Source organism: Hyperolius riggenbachi, chromosome 5, assembly GCF_040937935.1.
Source record: "Hyperolius riggenbachi isolate aHypRig1 chromosome 5, aHypRig1.pri, whole genome shotgun sequence".
Classification (NCBI taxonomy): domain Eukaryota; kingdom Metazoa; phylum Chordata; class Amphibia; order Anura; family Hyperoliidae; genus Hyperolius; species Hyperolius riggenbachi.
The window spans coordinates 250,832,345-250,853,044 of NC_090650.1; the positions used below are offsets into that span (position 1 = coordinate 250,832,345).

At 42.9% G+C, this 20,700-nt stretch overlaps 1 protein-coding gene across 11 annotated transcripts in view; it reads right to left on the bottom strand.

Annotated features, from left to right (window-relative positions):
- Nucleotides 1–2,018: 2,018 nt before the first annotated feature.
- LOC137518648 (MARVEL domain-containing protein 3-like) overlaps nucleotides 2,019–20,700 on the bottom strand; it is a 162,781-nt gene continuing 144,099 nt past the window's right edge. For 10 of the 11 annotated variants that reach the window (XM_068236773.1, XM_068236771.1, XM_068236768.1 and 7 more), the window contains one exon: nucleotides 15,821–19,320. In XM_068236773.1, coding sequence (XP_068092874.1) covers nucleotides 18,617–19,320 — 704 coding nt within the window. In that variant the 3' untranslated portion in view covers nucleotides 15,821–18,616. Of the gene's footprint in view, nucleotides 5,846–15,820; nucleotides 19,321–20,700 lie in introns of those variants that run through there. The other variant, XM_068236774.1, reaches the window with a different exon arrangement.

The window sequence follows — 20,700 nt, forward strand, 5'->3', positions numbered from 1 at the left end:
CAAATGTGTTTCACTGTGTCACTCACAGCATGCAGGAGACATGAGGAAAAATAGGCTGGTCTGAGGTGGTAACAGATAACTAAATAAGCTGTAATATTGCTGGAATATAATGCTTCATACACACTTGAGATAAAAGTCTTTGGAAAAGGCAAGATCACAGACCAATCTTACCACCCTTCATGTAGTATGAGAGCCATACTCTACACAGTCTATTCTATGGAGCTGCACTCCCCAACAAATAAAATCTTTGCAGGATACTGCACACACAGATGCCCGTACACACTCAAAAGATCATTATCTGCAAAAGATCTGTTCCTGCAAAATATCCATTCCATGCAAAATGCATTATAGTTTATGAGATCTGCAGATCATCATACACACTTGGTTTAACAGACAATCATCTGCAGATCAGATTCAACAGGGTGGATTTTCAGATCTGCAGATGATTGCCAGATATGCAGATGAAGTCTGTTAAACCAAGTGTGTATGATGATCTGCAGATCTCATAGACTATAATGCATTTTGCATGGAATGGATCTTTTGCAGGAACAGATCTTTTGCAGATAATGATCTTTTGAGTGTGTACGGGCATCTTTGTGTGCAGCATCTTGCAAAGATTTTATCTGATGGGGAGTGCAGCTCCATAGAATAGACTGTGTAGAGTATGGCTCTCATGCTACATGGAATGGGGTAAAATTGGTCTGTGATCTTTCATTTTCCAAAGACTGTTATCTCAAGTGTGTATGAAGCATTACACTAGTCTGTGTTTACACTCAGACTGGTTGCCTGGCTGCCTGCTTGTGATGATTCACTCCAGGCTGCATCCACTTTACAAGCTGCTGAGAGGGGCAGACCACTGTTTACAATTAGCATTATTAGTATCTTTATCAGTCAAGAGAAGCAAAGATAATAAACGCACATTGCTAGAATCTTTAACCCCTTACCATCATATCGATAAGATTCTTTCGGCAAGGTGATAATTAAACTATAAACTGAGGAGTTGATAGCAACTCCCCTGTGCAGAGACATGGTCTACCCCTCTGGGAGCCGTCAGTATTTAGATACATTTTGTATCCAAAACTGAGGGAGGATTTTACAGCTGAGAGGAACAGCTGTGTGAGGAATCAAATTGCTCCTAGTACTTGTCCTAAATGTGTGCTACAATATACAGCATTTAAAAATAAATGCATACATTGATAGTATTCCTTTAAAAGAGCACATTTTCTGAGGACAGTTTTGCTTGTACTGTAACATTTTCTTATAACCTTTAGATGGCACTATTGAACAAGCTTGAATCATGTCACTGTCTTTTTAGAAAATAGGATGTAAATAGTCTGCGAAGCAAAGCAGTACGGTAAAAAGAATTATTTTTTTTCATATGCTGCAAAGTGCTTATTATTTTTAATATAGCGACAACATCTTCTGCAGCGCTTTACAGAGTTATTACTTTGTTATTAAAACATATAAATTGCTTAAGACATTATTCAATGACAAGTATACCCAGCCTGTTTAAAAACGGGCTCTCGGTCTACGGCCGCCGCCAGTGCGCATGCGCGCGCACCCGCCCACCTCGCTTGCCCGCACCCGCCCACCTCGCTCACCCGTCCAGCTCCCTGGTCCCAGCTGTCCATTACTGCGCACATGCACAGTAACAAAAATCCTGGGACACAGGGACAAAACTGCTGGACGCAGCGACACTTAGCTTTTATTAGGTAGGATGGATAGTTAGATAGATAAAGGAATTAATTATAAATAGTAGATTTTAGGTAGATGTATGGATTGCGGTTGATCAGATCTGCCTGATGCACCTCATTCCACCATATCATTATATGTAAATCTTAGTCATGAAAAACAGCATACTGGCGGTGTAAATAACTAGGCTCCTTATATTTATTTCTGTATGTCTGCATGCGTCTGTTACCACACTCCCAGAGCAGAGCAGGGACAAGGTCCTCCAGCACCCAAGGCTGAGACACCAAAGTGCGCCCCTCCATCCCTCCCACCCCAGCCTTCACACACTGATTGCTATTAGACTAAGAGGGCCACAGGGCCCACAACCTCCCCAACACCTTAATATCTAGTTATCTGGCTTGCAGTCACTGCTGTGTATCCCCTTTTCTTATTTCTTTCTGCTTCATACACAATTAGGAATGACAGCTGAATGAATTGTGCGCCCCCTCCTATACTGCGCCCTGAGGCTGGAGCCTCTCCAGCCTATGCCTCGGCCCAGCCCTGTCCCAGAGGAAGCCATAAGTGTACCATTGCAATGTGTTGGGTATCCCCCACGTGGTTATGCGCTAAGTGAGTCGGACTGGCCCAACGCCACACCCCCATACCTCTACCACCTCTGGGCTCATATGAGCATGTATGCTCCTGTTCCCCAGTAGTATGGTATAAATACATTTATCCTAAATATACTATACTTCATTCAGTCATGAATAAAATGACTTGTACATTTTTTAGAAAAAGAGAAAAACAAAAATGATGTACACCAAAAACATATGGTACCTCGACATGTTTGACAGGAAGCATTGATTATGCATTCCTATGCAGTATTGTCCATTTTGTATACATACTGAATAGAAAAAATAGCCCTGAAAGTGTTTTTCATGTACTGCAATTCATTATAATGAGGTGAGCACTATTCTATAAGGAGAAGGTTGGTTTGGACTGTCCCAGTGCTTTATTGCAGTTGTTCAATTTGGTGTTATCGCTCTCACACTCTTTCACACTAAGTTCAAAATGACAACTCAGATAACTCTGAGGATCTAAGGTTCTTAAAAAAAAAAAAAAAACCTACTACATAAATATAGCATAGGCTATAAGAAGATAGCCAAAACCCTGAAACTGAGCTGCAGCACTGTGGCCAATAACATGCAGTAGTTTAACAGGACAGGTTCCTCCCAGAACAAGCCTCACCATGATCAACCAAAGAAGTTGAGTGCACATGCTCAGTGTCATATCCAGAATTTGTCTTTTGCAAATAGATGTATGAGTGCTGGCAGCAATGCTGTAGAGATTTAAGGGGTGGGGTGGTCAGTCTGTCAGTGCTCAGACCATACGTCACACACTGCATTAAATTGGTCTGCATGGCTGTCATCCCAGAAGGAAGCCTCTTCTACAGAATGCACAAGAAAGCCTGCAGTTTGCTGAAGACAAGCAAACTAATGACATGGTTTAATGGAACCATGTCCTGTGGTCTGATAAGACCAAGATAAACTTATCTGGTTGGGATTGTGACAAGCATGTGAGGAGTACAAAGACAAGTGTGACTTTTCTGCAGTGAGGTACAGACTAACCAGCAAGCTCATGGTGAACCAGAACTCATTGGCGTGTGTGAGGGGCTACAATGGTCCCTAAAGCCCCCTTACTAAAATACTAAGGAAAACAAGAGTTTGCTTTCTTAAAACAAAGAATTTGCGATAATTCAAGTTGGAGTGAGCTTGAGATGTCTCCCAGTGCATCACTGCTGAATATATGCAAATTAACCATTGTTGCCCTTAGAAGCACTGGGAGACATCTCAAGCTCACTCCAACCTGAATTATCGCAAATTCTTTCTGTTTTAAGAAAGCAAACTCTTGTTTTCCTGCAGTGAAGCGGGGTTGTAAGAGTATCTTGGTTTGGAGCTGCAAGAGTGCTGCCAGCACTGGGGAGCTACAGTCCATAGAAAGAACCATGAATGGCAACAAGTACTGTAACATACATTGGGCCTGATTCACAAAGCGGTGCTAATAGTTAGCACGCTGGTGAAAAGCCCTTTATCACGCCTAAACTCAGTTTAGGCGTGATAAGTTTAGGCATGATAAGTTTAAGCACCAACTGCGTTAGCACCGCAGTGCACAGCTGATCAAAAGTTTTGCGCTAGCAAAGTCTGGTGCACTTTGCATAGAGTTAAATGGCGCTGCTTTGCGTGCGGGACTTTGCACGCTCTCTACACTTATCTAAACTTAGCATGCCTAAACTTAAACTTATCACACCTAAACTTATCACGCCTAAACTGGCTTTCACCAGCGTGGTGCAATGGTTATCACGCCTAAAGTCTCTAACTGGGTTAGCACCGCTTTGTGAATCGAGCCCATTATCTCATCCCTGGGCTGCAGGGCAGTATTCCAACATGATAACCTTCAGGGTGACCACTGCCTTCCTAAAGAAATTGAGAGTAAACATGCTGGATAGACCAAGCAGGTCTTCAGACCTAAAGCCTATTGAGTATCTGTGGGGCATCCTCAAATGGAATGTGAAGGAGGGCAAGGCCTCTAACATCCACCAACTTTGTGAATTCATCATGGAGTCAGAGGATTCCAGTGGCAACCTGTAAACCTCTAGTGAACTGAAGGAGAGTTAAGGCAGTGTAGTAAAATAATGATTGGCATACAAAATATTGAGAATTTTGGCAACATTTTGACATTCTATGCTTGGGAGTGTACTGACTTTTGTTGCCAGCAGTTTAGACATTAATAGCGGTGTGTTAAGTTATTTCGATGACACAGCACTGTTATACAAGCTGTACACTGACTACATTGTATCAAAGTGTCCTATCGTCAGTGTTGTCCCATGAAAATCTATAATAAAATATTTACAAAAATATGAGGCGTACTCACTTTTTTGTGATGCTGTATATCTGCATTAATATTGCAAAGCTAGTGTTCTATCAACCATCAATTTCTGATTTGGAAATAATTCACCAATATTAAAAAAAAAATGCACTACAAAAAGCTATGTTCATGTGAAAAGTTCAATAACCGTTAAAAAAATCTGACTTTATTATCACATTACTTATTAATCAGAACTTTTGATTATCCACTGTGTGTAGTTCTACACTTAATAAATCAGTGTATATCAGATGATAGAACACCTAGCTCTTCTCCCTTCTTACAGTCCATCCAGGTGTATCTATAGGCTGCATATAACCACCATAGTCTTGCCATTAGTAGTACCATAGTTTGAACCGATGGTAATGGATGCTCAAACTAGTTAAATTATTGCTAACAATAGATGACCATTATGTACTAAAGTCCTTCTCAGTAATATTGTCGTCCTTAAAAAAAAATATCTGGCGTTACAGAGGGGAATGCACCAGGTACCATTTTACAGGGGGATGTGGTATGTGAAGTTGAGAGTATTTGCTTCATCATAATGTCTCTTGCAGCTCCTAAACCAATGTACTTGGTTGAAATACAGTCTCTTCCTGGTCCACATCTCGGTACTTCTTTGGTCTGTGTTGGTTGTCACTGTAAGCACTGGCTGGATATTCATGAGTCATGTGATCTCTCCTGAACTCACGTATAGCTCTTATGTATAAAATACACATGATGCAGCTTGACAGATAAAGACATCCAGCAATAAGGCCAAATATGGCAACAGCAGCATCCCCTCCTTGAACCTCGCAGTTCATCCAGGTGTATCCACGGCCTGCATACAACCGCTCTCTAGTCTTGCAGGTGTCAGTAGCATTCACCTTTTTGATGAAGTAAAGGTATAGACCAACTGCAACTATGTAACCTATGCAAGCAATGGAATCGAAAATGAGTTCCACAAAAACAAGCTTAATAGACGCCCTGTGTATCGGTTTTGCCCCAACAATTAAGAAAACAATTGTAAGGGCACATATTGCTAAGCTGTATGCCACTCCACCATACACTCCTGGTGCCCGCAGTTGGCTGTATTGTAGATCTGCATCTCTTACTTGCTGCAGCTCTGATCCTTCAAATGGACTGTACATTGAATCAATGCTGAATGAACCGAAACCAGCAGCAGATGTGTAGCCAGTTATTACTGCGTATGATGCAACAACACAGATGAGCACTAAAATGCCAGATGTTATTTCCACAAACTGCAGGACTCCTATAAAAAACAGAATATAAACATGTTAGTGTCTCATATCTGACTAAAATCCCTTCACTGGCTACCTATAGAATGGAGGGTCCTATTCAAGATCGGCCTACTGACATTTAAATCCCTGAATAATCTGGGCCCTGGATACATAAAAGATATGTTGCAGCTGCGTAGAAATCCCCGCATTCTCAGATCCACAGCTTCTAATAATCTAGTCATACCCAGAGTCCACTTGGAAACTTTTGGTCCCAGAGCCTTCAGTCATGCTGCCCCTACGTTTTGGAACTCCCTACCTCAACAGATCAGGACAGCTCTATCCCTGGCCGTGTTTAAATCCAGACTGAAAACCCACCTGTTCAGTTTGGCATTTGCAGAATTATAACTTTTGTTGTGTGAATACTTCATCCTACTACCAATTACTGAATCTGAGAGAGCCTAAGCGCTTTGAGACCTATGGGAGAAAAGCGCTATAGAAATGTTATTGTATTGTATTGCATTGTACTGGGTAACTAGCAGGGGAGTTCTCTGGCAGGGACACTATGGGGGAGCACTACAGCTGCTTACACTAGTCGGGGAGCAGCATTTAGATTCAGGAGGCGTGGCTGGTAATAGTGGGTCTTGTGTAGTGAAAAGTATAAATTGAGCCCTGACCATAAAACAAATAAATTATATTTTGGAAGGTGAAAGATTGACATGAGCCACCACAGTGGCCTAGAGCAGTGTGCCCCAGCTCTGTTCTCAAGGCCCACCAGCAAGTCATGCTTTGTGGAAATCCACAGAGGTAACTAAAGGACGACTGAAATCAGAGGGATATGGAAACTGCTATATTCATGAATTTTAAACAATGCAATTTGGCTGCTTTTCTGCTGATCCTCTGCCTCCAATACTTTAAAGAAAACCTGAACTGAACATTAAAAGTCAAAATAAACATACACAAGTCATACTTACCTCCTGTGTAGTCTACTACTTAATCTATTTTTCCTCTTCTGTGTCCTGTTTTTCCACTGTGATCAATGGAATTCTCCGTCCTCCATTTTGAAAATGGCTATTACCCCATAACAGCTTCCTGGTCAGCACACTGTTAAACTGTAACATTGCCCACTTGAGCCATAGGGAAACATGGACACATCAGTTCTCCTCTCAGCTGTAACTGACAGCAACTGATATATAACTGACATCAACTGATATATTTCAGTTATGACAAAATGTTGTCAGAACTGGAAGGGATCACTGTAAGAAGAAAATGGGGAGTTTCTGAGAGGAACTGATGGCAAGGTAACTATGTAATGTTCATTTGAAGTTACCTCATGTGTTTATTTTAAATAATTTTACTCAGTACAGGTTCTCTTTAAGCCACAGTTCCCCAACCCTGTCCTCAAGGCCCACCAACAGCACAGGTTTTGGTGAAAACCACAAACATTCACAGGTGGAATAATTAGTATCTCAGCAGAGCTGTGTGGATTTCCACAAAACATGCACTGTTGGTGGGCCTTGAGGACAGGGTTGGGGAACACTGCGGAGTTTAAGCCAAAGACACTGAACAAGCATTCAGATCAGATGTTTGACTTTAAAGTGGTGACTGAAGATAAAAAAACAAAACAAAAAGTGTTTCACTAACCTGGGGCTTCTGTCAGCCCCTTGCAGCCGTCCTGTCCTGCGCAGGTCCGCCAGCCAGTTTCATTTTTGCTGATGAGCCACTGCGCCTGTGCAACTCTAGCCATGCATATCTGTGCTCGTGTTCCTGTCCGCAATAGCATCCTGCACAGGCGCAGGACGCGATTGCGGAGGGGAACTCGAACAAGGCTATGCGTGGCAGGGCTGCACAGGCGCAGTGGCCCTTCGACTTACAAGTCGACCAAGCCAAAACTAGATGGCGAAAGAACTGAGGATCGTGGAGGACTGGCGCAGGACAGGACGGCTGCAAGGGGCTGGCAGAAGCCCCAGGTAAGTGAAACTCTTTGTTTGTTTTTTTGTTTTTTTACCTTCAGTATGGCTTTAAGTTCAGCTGCATTAGCTGCATACTTGTTTCAGGTGTGTGATTCAGACACTACTGATGCATGAAAGATCAGCAGAATGCCAGCCCAGGCAATGGCCTCAATTCACTAAGCTTATCTCCTGTCTTTACTTTTCTATAGTTATCACCATGGTGACGAGGCAGGTAGTATTCAGGAAACATTTTACCTCAGGCAAACCTAAAGTTAACTCTTTTGTCTTTAAGTTAACTCTTCAATCCTTAAAATAACTCCAGAATTCTAGACAGGTTGTTAATAAACTGCATGTGAAAATAACTACAGTGGAGGTAACCTAAGGAATGAAGAGATAAGATAACTCTCTCACTGTGTGGAGGTAAGTTTTCTCTTGCCTTATCTCCAGCATGAACATAGTGAATTGAGGCCATTGTGTTTTGTTTAAAAGGAAATAAATATGGCAGCCTCCTCATCCCTCTCACTTCAGTTGTCCTTTAAGGAGAATTACTGACATGTTAATATGTTTGTGATTTCCTACAAAGCAAAGCAAGTACTTTTGGTGGACCTTGAAGACAGGGTTGTTAGCACTGTCACCCTGAAGCAGTACAAGAGGACTGTATTGGTGTAGGTTTAGTCCCACATCCTAAAAACAAAGTGTTAATTAAAGTGGATCCGAGACTCATTGCATATTTGTGTTCCTTTCCTATTGTTTACAGGGCATTCCTCAAGCCAAATACTTTTTTGTTTTTGTTTTAATACTCTTATTTCCTATAAACTAAACAAGCCTCGCCCACAGGTTTTCAGAGAGCCAAGGCATTTTCAGACAGAAGCAAGGGCTCATGGGAGCTCAATCTGGACAGGAGGAGGGTGAGGTATTACTAGCCAGAGATTTCAGAGGCAGAGAGGAGGAGGGGGGATTAGGTTTTTTTCACAGGCTGAGTGCTCAAGATGCAGATAAGCTTGGCTGTGAGTAATGTTTACAAACAACATGGCTGCTGTCATTGTATCACAGGAAGAAATAATCATATTCTATTGAAGCAGTTTGCAGCTAGATTTGCTGTGTAAACTATCAAAACTTTAGATAAGATATATAGACAAGTTACTTGTTATAGTTAGTTTTTCATCTCGGATCCGCTTTAAAGGCATACTTAAATGGAAGACTATGCGTGACCAGGCCTGTCTGCTGAAAACATAACTAGCTGGCGGCGGTGGACAGAAGGATCCGCGAGTGACTGAGGGCATGGGACGGCTGCAGGGGGCTAGTAGCAGCCCCAGGTGTGTAAAACTGGATTTTATTTACAAGGCTTAAGTAACCCTTTAACATTTGGTCATTGTATGCAGCTTTGGTTATACGTCCAACCATATCACTTATCACATAATGTATTACTCTATGTATTACAAGTCCATTAAAATGTGCAGTAGAATACCAACATTTCAGCACAATTCCACTTATGTATTTTTGATTATGAAACTCAAATATTTTCGATATTTGTGAAAGTCATAGTTGTGAAACCAGTCTTGTCGTCTTTGTTTTTGTGTTATACAAGCTTCCTTCTGTTGTCATGTTCTAAGTGCAGCTGAGTCAGAATAATACTTTTAAGTACAACATACATGTACCTGCTGTACAAACAGCTGGCCTCTCTTTCAGCATAGCAAGCATCACTTTAAAGGACAACTGACCTGAAAGGAGGATGCCACATTTTTTTCCTTTTAACTAGTTAAAACAAAATCGATGTATTAAAGAGGAACTGTAACGACAAAACGGCCCCTGGGGGGTACTCACCTCGGGTGGGGGAAGCCTCTGGATCCAAATGAGGCTTCCCACGCCGTCCTCCATCCGTCAGGGGTCTCGCTGCAGCCCTCCGTGCAGCGGTGTCGTAATATTTACCTTCCTGGCTCCTGCGCAGGCGCTCTGATGGCTGACGGCTCCGGAGTAGGCGGAAATACCCGATCGCCGTCGGGTCTGCTCTACTGCGCAGGCGCAAGTTTCCGGCGCCTGCGCAGTAGAGCGGACCCGACGGAGATCGGGTATTTCCGTCTATTTCCGTGCCGAAAGTCGCCACAGCGCCCCCGCTGGAGCCAGCAAAGGTAAATATTGAACTGACAGTCGGCACAGTCGCCGGCTGTTCGGAGGGCTGCAGCGAGACCCCCGTGGGACAGAGGACGGCGTGGGAAGCCTCATTAGGATCCGGAGGCTTCCCCCACCCGAGGTGAGTACCCCCCAGGGGATCTTTTTAATGTTACAGAGTCTCTTTAAAATAGTTCTTGCACTTTTCAGTACATGCACGCGCACCTGCATTATGCTGCCAACGGGCTAGCGTTAACTAGTTAAACAATACACATTGCTTGGATGTGTGAGGCAGGGAACACACTTGACAGTTTTCTTACGCGTTTTCTGTACAGAAAAACTGACAACTCATGCTAATCAATGGGCTAGTACACACTTAATATGTTGTTCGCGTGCAGAAAAAAACCTGACATTCTGCATGATGACTCTGCACATTTTATCAGTTTTCTGTATCAATTACATCAGCTGCTGTGAAAAAACGCGCACGTTTTCCTGCATAGAAACACACTTGGTGTGCAGAAAAAGTATGCAGGAAAACGCGCGCAGAAAACTGAAAGACAAGTGTGTTCCCTGCCTGAAGAGAGATCAGAGAGCTGACAGCTGAGGGGAAGATGTTGTTCCCATGCCTTGAGGTCCTGGTGGTGATGGACCGAAATCTCCGGCCTGAAGGGAGCCGACTGAAGAAGCGGAAGCCTGGATGTGAAGGTTCGCTGGTGATCCTCAATGCTCTTGAATGTTGGCAATCCTCAATGCATCATAGATTAGCAGGATGCCAGTCAACTGGTATTGTTTAAAGGGAAAAATAGGGCAGCCTCCATATCCCTCTCAGGTCAGCTGTCCTTTAGGCTAGGAACACGCTAGGCAGAAACACTAGTGGCTTGATTCACTAAGAGAAATAGCATGCCTTATCAAAGTTAGCAGGCCTTATCAAAGTTAACACACCTTATCAGAGTAGTATAGCGAGCGCTACGAACCCGCAGGGGCTTAGGGCAGGACGATTGGAGCTCTCATCATTACCAATTAGCAGGCATAAGTTCACTATGCTACTCTAATAAGGTGTATTAACTTTGATAAGGCATGCTAACTTTGATGAGGCATGCTATTTGTCTTAATGAATCAAGCCCTAGCATTTTTTGCAGCTAATGAAAGTCTTTGGGCCGCATGTAAAAACACATATGTATGTGTGCTCTTTTGAAAATGCACGACTGGCTGAATAATTTTTTTCAAAAATGCATGTAAAATACACTTGATGTATCTCAATAGAGATACAGAGGAATGCGTTTTTACATGCATTTTTAAAAATACAAATATTATAGTGTATTTTATTCCATTTATTACAAAAACGCACCAAAAAATTAAAATGCACAGTGTACAAAACTCATGGTTTTCTGCGCTGCCTAGTGTGCTCCCAGCCTTAAAGCAGTAGGATTAGCCATACTATGCCAGGGGAAAAAAAACACATATATGTAGATAAATACTTGATCTACTTACATAACATATGTATTGTACTGTCCATGTTTTGATTTCAGTGAATTTTATATAGTAAATAAAGAGAATTCTGTTCCTGGTGGGAACCATGTATTTTGCCCACAGTTTGAGTCTAAATCCTGATGTCATTTCTGCCCTTAACTTTTTTTTCTCTTTTCTCCTCTAATCGCTGAGTCACCTAAGCCTTGCTTGTAAACACAAGTGAGCAGAGGATCGTGTTTCAGATAGGCAGCTAGGTAGGGAAATAAATGGAAGAGGAGGAATATATTATAGATAAAAAGAACCCCCAGCATGCAACTGTTTGGCACTGACTATTCAAGAGCCAGTGCACCTAAAGTATGGGATAACTCCAAACCATAACAGCAGAAAAAGTTTTGAATGCAGGATTAGCATTTTTATCACTTAATACACTCAAACCAGTTGCTGTTGAAATTTGATTTTTATGGTGACAATCCTGATACCTTAGCGCAAATATACATTTAAAAATCAGGGGAGCAGGCATGTGTACGGGGCTCTCCTCATGCACACCTCTCCCCCCGTTCTGCTCTGTCCCCCTCTGTTACTCTATACCAACCCCCCAAACTTACTTCCTGATTGGGAGGGTCAGGCTGCGCAGGCGCTATGCTTCCTTGACCGCATGCCCGCTATTGGGAGTGCTTACGACGTCACAACTAAGTAGTGCACATGCGCAAAGCGCTCCCGGCCGTGGAATCAAGGACGTGCGTCACCGGGAAGCGCCTGCCTAGTCTGCCCTGACCAGGAAGTAAGTTCGGGGGGCCGGTACAAAGTGATGGGGAGAACAGGGGGGGGGGCAGGGAGCAGTGGGAATGAAGAGATCCCACTACACATGCCTGCGCTAAGGTATCCTTTAAGCATCGGAAAGGAGGTGGGGGGGGGGGGGGGGTGAGGAAATTGGTACTCTAGTGCATAACAGCCTGACAGAACTAGATACAGAGGCTCATGAGTAGTCATGACTGAACATCAAGATTTTGGGTTTGTGAATGTGATTTAAGCTATGAAAATGCAGTGCTAGCTCAGAATTCTTAGTAACATGCTTGATTTAGGTGTTTGATGGGGACATGACTGGAGGTGTAGCAGGGGAGTGCCTGACAGATTGCATCTCTTTGTATCTTCAGAAGTTGAGAAGTATGCGAGAGCCCTGGACAGCTCAAAATCAGTGCTAGTCTTCTGACATGAAATGAAAGTTGTGTAAAGCCCATTAACGGTACCGTTTTTAGTGAATTATCATATTTTTGATGAGATCATTCAGAGTGAAAGAAAACATTGTATTTAGTGGATCTACACTACCAAATAAATCAACTTATGATTATTACTCCTTCAGTTAAGATAATATCTATGACAAATTCCGCTATGCAGTACGATAATTTATTTAAGGAAATTATGAATAATGTGAGTGTTCAGAATCAATTGGGCCCATTATCTTCTCTATTTTCATGCAATATAATCTGAATAATATTGAAAATTCAAACTAAAAATTGTACAGTTAATGGGCACCTTAAAGAGACTCTAACAATTTTTTCAGCCTTAGTTCTTCTATCCTATGAGTTCCTATGCCTGTTCTAATGTGCTGGGGCTTACTGCAGCTCTTCCTAATTACACTGTCTCTGTAATAAATCAATGTATCTTTCCTCTGTCCTGTTTGTCGGGCTAAGGCTTTGATTGTGTGGAATGTGCAGGGCTGCTTGTGATTGGTAGAAGCGATACACACCCTCTGCAGGCCCCCTGCATACTCACACACTATGCTTAGCTGAGCCTATTAGAAGCTGGTTAGTTTGTTTGTAAACACTGCCTAAAACTGTTAATTACAAGCCAGGATTGCAGCAGAGAGTGGCAGAAACAGCACAGAGGGGCACAGGAGAAAATAAGGAATAGAATGGTATGCTTTTTAGTGTAAGAATATTAGAGTACAGATTCTCTTTAAGTTTCCTGAAACAGCACCCTTGAAGTCCCAGAATGGAGATATTCTGATGTGTGGAAGTAATTTCACTAAGGAGAGTCATGCAAAGATCTGCCTCACTTTCATTTGACCACTCCCTGGATTGAGTTATTTCACCAATATATAACTAAAGATCAGTTCACACGCTAGATTGATGTTGACCGTTGGGGATTGGTAGCCAATCCCTTGGGCGGCAGCGATGAGCCAAGGCAATATAGATGCATACCCAGCCTTTAGGCTGATAATGCGTGCGGATGCAATGCGCGGGGGGGGGGGGGGGGGGGGCGGAGGAGGGGGAGGCTTAGGGCAGATGGATCGGTGTAGATAACATTTCTCCTGGAAGAGGCGGGGGCAAGTAGGTGGTGGTGAGCACCAGGCTATCACCCGTCACTCAGCCGAGTTCATCTGCCTGGCTGATCGTTGGCCGGGTGGTGGACGAAGGCTGCTGTATGCACACCGGATCATCTGCAAATCCAGACATTATTGGCTGCTTTTCTCCCTTACTCTACCCCCCCCCCCCCCCAATGCAGAGTTGATAGATTTCCCAAACAACTCACCCAATCGCTTGTTCCAGTGCCAAACTCCATGGCTATGGCGGTATCATGTTGTTACACACTGGAACTTATAGACAGCAGGTTACATACCGTTGCCATGGAGTTACTTGTATTGTTGCATGCTGCACGCAATTTTGAAAGGAGGCGGGAGGGAGAGGATAAGAAGACAGGAATCCATCCCTCTATCGGTGGGCTGTCTTCATAATGCCCTTGGGCCAAATCCGCCCCACCCTGATATAACTTGTGTACAGGCCTTTAGAAGGTGGCAAGCCTTGAGGATTGAAGCAGGTAAATGAAGACATTGGGGTCAACTCAAGTGTAGTAAGAGGCAGGGACATCTTAAATTTGTAGCAACTATTAAAGAAGCAGTACATCACACATGCTAAGGTAAAAGACCTAAAAAACAGTTTAGTATCACTGAGTATTTATCCAAAGAGTATTTATTACCCCTGTACAAAGGAAGCAGTAAAATCTCTATTTATTAGGTAATATATCAAAAGCTAAGTACATAAAACTGCTAATTCACCAAGTATTGCAAGTGTTATACATGCAATTTTATTCACAGGAACAGAGAGACCGAAGCAGAAAGGAAACTAAAATGTTATATGAAACAAAGCTATATAATTGTAAACATTTTTTTTCCAGACTGGCAGAGGTAAACTCTGAAAGTAATCCAAACTTGTATACCATTCTGACGTTTCACAAATACACATGTCAGGTGGAAATTAAATACATATCCTCTCTGCATCGCTACTGGTTGGATTTTCTACCTGGAGAACATAGGTAAACGTTCTAAAATGCAGGGGCATATCAATACACCCTGCAAGGGATGCAGCCACATGGGGGCCCAGAAGCCACAGGGGGCCCCGTCCTGAGAGACTGACAACTAAGGGCAATGAGAGAGAAAAAAAAATTCTCTCTGCACAATTGTTCTAATGACTGCATCTGCTCAGCCACTGATAAGGAATCATACAAAGTTTTGCAGACAAAGATTTGTTGACAGTCCCTATCAGTGTGCAGCAGGCTCTTCTGTACAATGTCCAGCCCCCAACCTCTCTACCCCTCCCCGCGTGCTCTGTCCTGGCAGGAGGAGGCCCCATCCAAAGTTTTGCAGGAGGGCCCGGTGATTCCTAGTCATGCCCCTGCTAAAATGGCTTGGGTTTCAAACCAGAAATCTTGCATCATGTGTTTTTACACCAATGCAACTGTACAGCTCCCGCATCACTTCAGCAGCTCCAGTAGCGGACAAACAAGCCTGGTAAAGGGGCCCTATTTATTTATTTGTTGTATTTATAAAGCGCCAACATATTACGCAGCGCTGGACTTTAATTTAGGTTACAGACAATATTTAGGGGTGACAAACAGCAATATGACAATACAGGAATACAAGAAAACCAGATCACACAGTACAGTATGAGTACAAGGTAATGCTTAGTCAGTCACTGGATGGGAGCATGGAGTTAGGCAAGTTAGGTTCACTCAAATGCATAGCATGGGTGCACAGTAATAGAGGTGCATGATCAGGTAGGACACAAAAGGAGTGAGGACCCTGCCCAAAGGCTTACAATCTAGAGGGAGAGGTAGGGACACGAGATGTAGGGGACCAGAGTTCGGCTGTGGGTTTAGAGCAATTGTGAGGGGTGGTAGGCAAGAGTGAAAAGGTGAGTTTTGAGGGCCTTCTTGAAGGTGTTGAAGGAGGGGGCTGCCCTAATGGGTGGAGGTAGGGAGTTCCATAGTGTCGGAGCGGCTCTTGAGAAGTCTTGGAGGCGTGCATGGGACTGGGTGATGCGGGGGACGGTCAGGCGAAGTTCATTGGAGGAGCGGAGTGAGCGGCTTGGTGTGTATCTCTGAGTAAGATCAGAAATGTAGGTTGGACAGGTTTTGTGGATGGATTTGTAGGTCAGACACAATATCTTGAATCTGATTCTGGACTGGATAGGAAGCCAGTGGAGGGATTCACGGAGGGGAGCCGCCCTGGTGGAGCGATGGGAGGAGTGGATAATTCTGGCAGCCGCATTCATGATGGACTGCAGTGGGGCTATTCGGGTCTTAGGGAGTCCAGACAGAAGGGCATTGCAGTAGTCGAGGCGGGAAATTATGAGGGCATGGATGAGGAGTTTGGTGGTGGCAGGGGTCAGGAAAGGGCGAATCTTACAGATGTTACGAAGGTGGAAGTTGCAGGACTTTGTGAGGTTTTGGATGTGGGGAGTGAAGGAGAGTGCGAAGTCCAGGGTGACACCCAGACAGCGGGCTTGAGAGGTAGGGTGAATAGTAGTGTGGTTAACAGTGACCTGCACATCTGGGAGGTCCAGGGATGACCGGGGTGGGAAGATCATAAATTCCGTTTTGTCTAGATTTAGTTTTAGGAACCTAGCGGACATCCAGGAGGAGATGGCAGATAGGCAGGAGGAGACCTTGACAATGGTAGTGATGGATATGTCAGGGGCGTGGAGATAGATTTGGGTGTCATCTGCATACAGATGATAGAAAGGGGCCCTAGAAAAGCATGGGTCACTTCTGTATATCCACTGATCTACTATCGCCCATTCTGTTAAAACTTCAAGTTGCTGCTGGTATCACATAGTTTACAGTAATTCCATTACACAAGTAAATAAAATAAACATTAGCATCAGTTGTGCTAGAGATTTACAAGATGTGTGTTGACACTATTAATCGGTTTACATGTGACACTGCTCTAAATCTAGAGATAATGTGAGTACAATATGTACATTGACTTGTATCACACATTTTTTTATGCAAAGTTTAGGCATTACCCTCCTAGTGACAAGCACATTAACAAACAAGTAACATCACAAAATACCCAAAATGCTTTGCAAAAGTGGCACATTACTATTTGTTCTATAAAATATTAAATGCAGTAGAGTAAAATAATACATTATTCCTTAATGTGAAACTGTTACTGTTTAATAGTGAAACTCAAGGCCAGATTTGTAAATTGTGCCTGCCCACCTCACTAAGCTGCTTTCATTGGCCAACTGTGACTAAACTGGCACCATCTAATGAGCCTGATTTCATAAACACATAGGCACGGGTTCATTTTCAACAAATCTATACTGCATCTCTTTAGAAGTAGTAATAACATTCATGAGAGGACATTACAATTTTGATATTTGGCAATCCATAATATTACTCCAGTAGAAAAAAAAAAAACATACAGTACAATGCAGTTTGACCTCCATGACATAAGATAATATAAAGGTGTGAGAATTCTAGAAATATACAATACACATTATATACAAGAGCAGAACTCGTTAGTGGAAAGTCAATATAAGGGCTCAATCCCATGAGTTGAATGGCAATAATTTTCCTGTCAAGAAACTGTTGCTTTACTAAAACAAAATCAAAGTGCTATAACATCCCATGGAATTGTGGGGACAGCCCATCAAGGTGCTCAATAGTGGTGTTCTTTCTCCAAGCAGTGGAAGTACCACAAATAGCATTTCAGAGGCCTTCCCAACGTGCATGTCATTTGCTGAGCAGATTTCCATTGTTCGCCATGGTTTCTCTTCCTACAGTTATATTGGGGTTCTAACTCACTGAGAACTCAGAACAAAGGACTTTTGGAGTGCTTTTCTCCACCCAATATAGGATGACAAAAAAAATCTCCATCTTTGCATTTGTATGAAAGAGCCATAAGACCAAAAATAGCTTAGAAAGACAAAGAAGACGGTGTATGGGTGAACAAAGTTGCAGGGTAAAAACAGAGGCGCTATTCGTGACCTTGAGACTGTACTGTTTACTCCTATCTGTTTATTGCCTGAGGAAGCGGGAATATACCCGTGAAACGCGTTGCAGTTCTGTTCATGGAGTATGTGAATAAATTGTCTTTATCTTAAGCGACAGCATCGAGTCTATTTCTGAGTGGCCGGTCCACCGCCGCCACCCAAATATTTTAAACATTTTAGCATATTTTATCCTTTTGGCGCCTCTGTACATCTACTTGCAAAGTTGCAGGGTTGGTGCTCACCTAAGTTGACCATATAGAGTTATATCAGGTAAACCACTGATAGGATTTCTACCTGATATCGATTATTACCTGCTTACTGCTTTGCCACACTCAAGATTACATAAGATTCAACAGAGATCTGATCTAATATGGCTTGCACTGCTGCTGTCATTAACTTTGTACTGTTTGATGTAGGAGAAGGCTATGCAGTGGATGATCACATACAGCCCCCACCCACAGCTTCCTCACACTCCCACCTCCTTCATACAGATTGACCTCTCCAAACAATGTTCTGTCAATATGCACAGATTGTAACAGACGTTGATAAAATATTACTGTAGCTTTTGGGGGTTACTTGTTTTTGTCAGATCATCTGAATCACCACTGAATCCTGATTCAGGTGATCTAATAAATGGAGTGATTCCTAAAGCCTCTTTTCCACGGGCAGTTAAACTGTGTGCTCAGCAAGCAGTTACCAAGCAGCAGTGAGCAGTTACCAGGCAGCAGAAAGCAGTTGTGAGAGTTTTAGAGGCATTTCACTGCCTATGAACTGCCTAAAACTACTCCTGGAACATTTGTTAGTGCTAATAAAGAAAATGTACCACCGTTAGTACAACATTTTTTAAAGTGACAAGTGCTCTAATGAGGCTGTAACTATCTTACTTATTATGTAAACCACTGAATTAGGATTTTGTTCTTGCTTGTTCTTAAATGGTGCAAAGATTGTGTAAACTGAGTAGTTGGCAGTTGATGGTCATGGTGTAATACAAAAGTCTGTGTTAAATGAGACTTCCGACAATTGAGTTATCCTCCTCTGTCATTTTGTTCTCTTTAGGGAGGCTGAGTGGTTGGGATCTAACGTCTTCATTGGTCTTTTTGAGTGATATTGAGCCCACAGCTTTTCCACTTAATTTTAAATCTCGCAACAAAAGTCCCATGATTACGGCACTGGCCACATATAAAGCAATTAGTATGATAGCAAACACACATGCTGCCATCTCGGTGCCCTGGATATCGCAGGTCACCGAATTGTAGCCACGTCGATTGTAGAGCGCCTCTCGCTGTTTACACACATCTGTAGCATTGATACGTTTAATAAAGTGAATGTAGAGTGCTACACATACAATGTAAATGACAGCAGCTACAACATTAAACACCAGTTCAGCCAGTAAAACTTTCCTGTTTTTGGCAATGGCAGACATACAACTGGCTGACATGAATGACAATGTCAAAGCAAGCAGAAGCAGAGTGATGGCAACAGCAGCGTAAACCGTCGGTAGCTTCATTCTGCTGTATTCCACATCCAATTGTGCAACCTGATCCACTTCATTCCCTACAAATCCACTCATGCTATAGCCCATGGTGTAATAATAAGCACTGCCAAATCCTCCAATGCTGGAAAACCCGGCTGAAGCACTTTCAGTAGCAGCGGCACAAATCAAGGTCAACAGGTTCAGGATTATCTCCGTCAGCTGCAATAGACCTGCGAAAAGCCGAATGAAGCCAATTAAAAGCCAAAATCCATTTTTACAATTGTAGAATGTATTACGGAATTTTTTTGGAACATAATACACATTATTTGAAAACTAGGTCTCATCAATTCAGAATTAATTAAAAGTGAAGAAAGTTTTGTGACTATGTAACAAGCTCTCTTATGCAGAACATGCTGCCTCTATTAAACCATTAGCAGCTTCAATAGTTCTCTCATTTGAGATAAGTGCACTGCTGTCAGAACTCGTGCAGTAAATTATTGGAATATCTATCTGCTAGCAGAAAATATAGAAACTGAAAACAGAAGTCCCCTGTTATTGTCTCACACTGCCCCCTGGTGACAAGTGGCCATAAATGCACATTACAACAGTACTAATTAGAAGCTAATAAATGTAACAAATAAATAAAAACTGTGCTCAAATTGGCCTGGAGCACTTGCAAACTTCTAAATAAATTGGGTACTAAGGGGTTAAAGAGAACCCGAGGCAGAATTTTTATATCTTAATAGGACACCGAGGCATGTTCTGTGCACAGTTACATGCCTCCGTGTCCTTCTATGGCCGCTGCTAATCCCCTCATGGCTCTGCTGTCCTCCTGAAAATAGCACCAGGCTAGTGACAATCTGCTTGTCGCTAGCCTTCCGTATACCTGCAGCTTGTCAATCATCTTTCTCCGCATTGCCTCCTCCATTACAGGCTCCCCCCCCCCTGCCTCTGCTAGCTTCCTCCAATCAGATTAGCTTCTGATTGGAGGAGGCGGGGAGCCTGTAATGGAGGAGACTATGCAGAGGACGATGATTGACAAGCTGCAGGTATACGGAAGGCTAGCGACAAGCAGATTGTTGCTAGCCTGGCGCTATTTTCAGGAGGACAGCAGAGCCATGAGGGGATCAGCAGCGGCCATAGAAGGACACAGGGGCATGTTTTGTGCACAGAACATGCCTCTGTGTCCTATTAAGATTTAAAAATTCAGCCTCGGGTTCTCTTTAAAAAAGGAATTGTATTGAAAATAACGTTCTTAATAAAATATTTTTTTTACAATTATTATTTAGTCAGTGTTTGCCCATTGTAAAATCTTTCCTCTCCCTGATTTACATTCTGACATTTATCACAGGTGGCATCATCTTTAGTCCTTGGCAGGTGATCTCTGCAGAATGTTTGTTTCTGAGTGTCCTATGCGCAGAGGGAGCTACTGCTTGCTTGGTAATTGGAGATAGCCATTATTTCCCACATTGCAATGAAGTTCACAGACAGAAAACTGTCAGGTTTATGGTCCTGATATCACTCTGGAGGGTGGAGTTTCACCAAAATATTAGCCATACAGATGTCCCTGAAAAGGCACAAGGTGTTGATCTTGCTGTGTAACCTTCGCT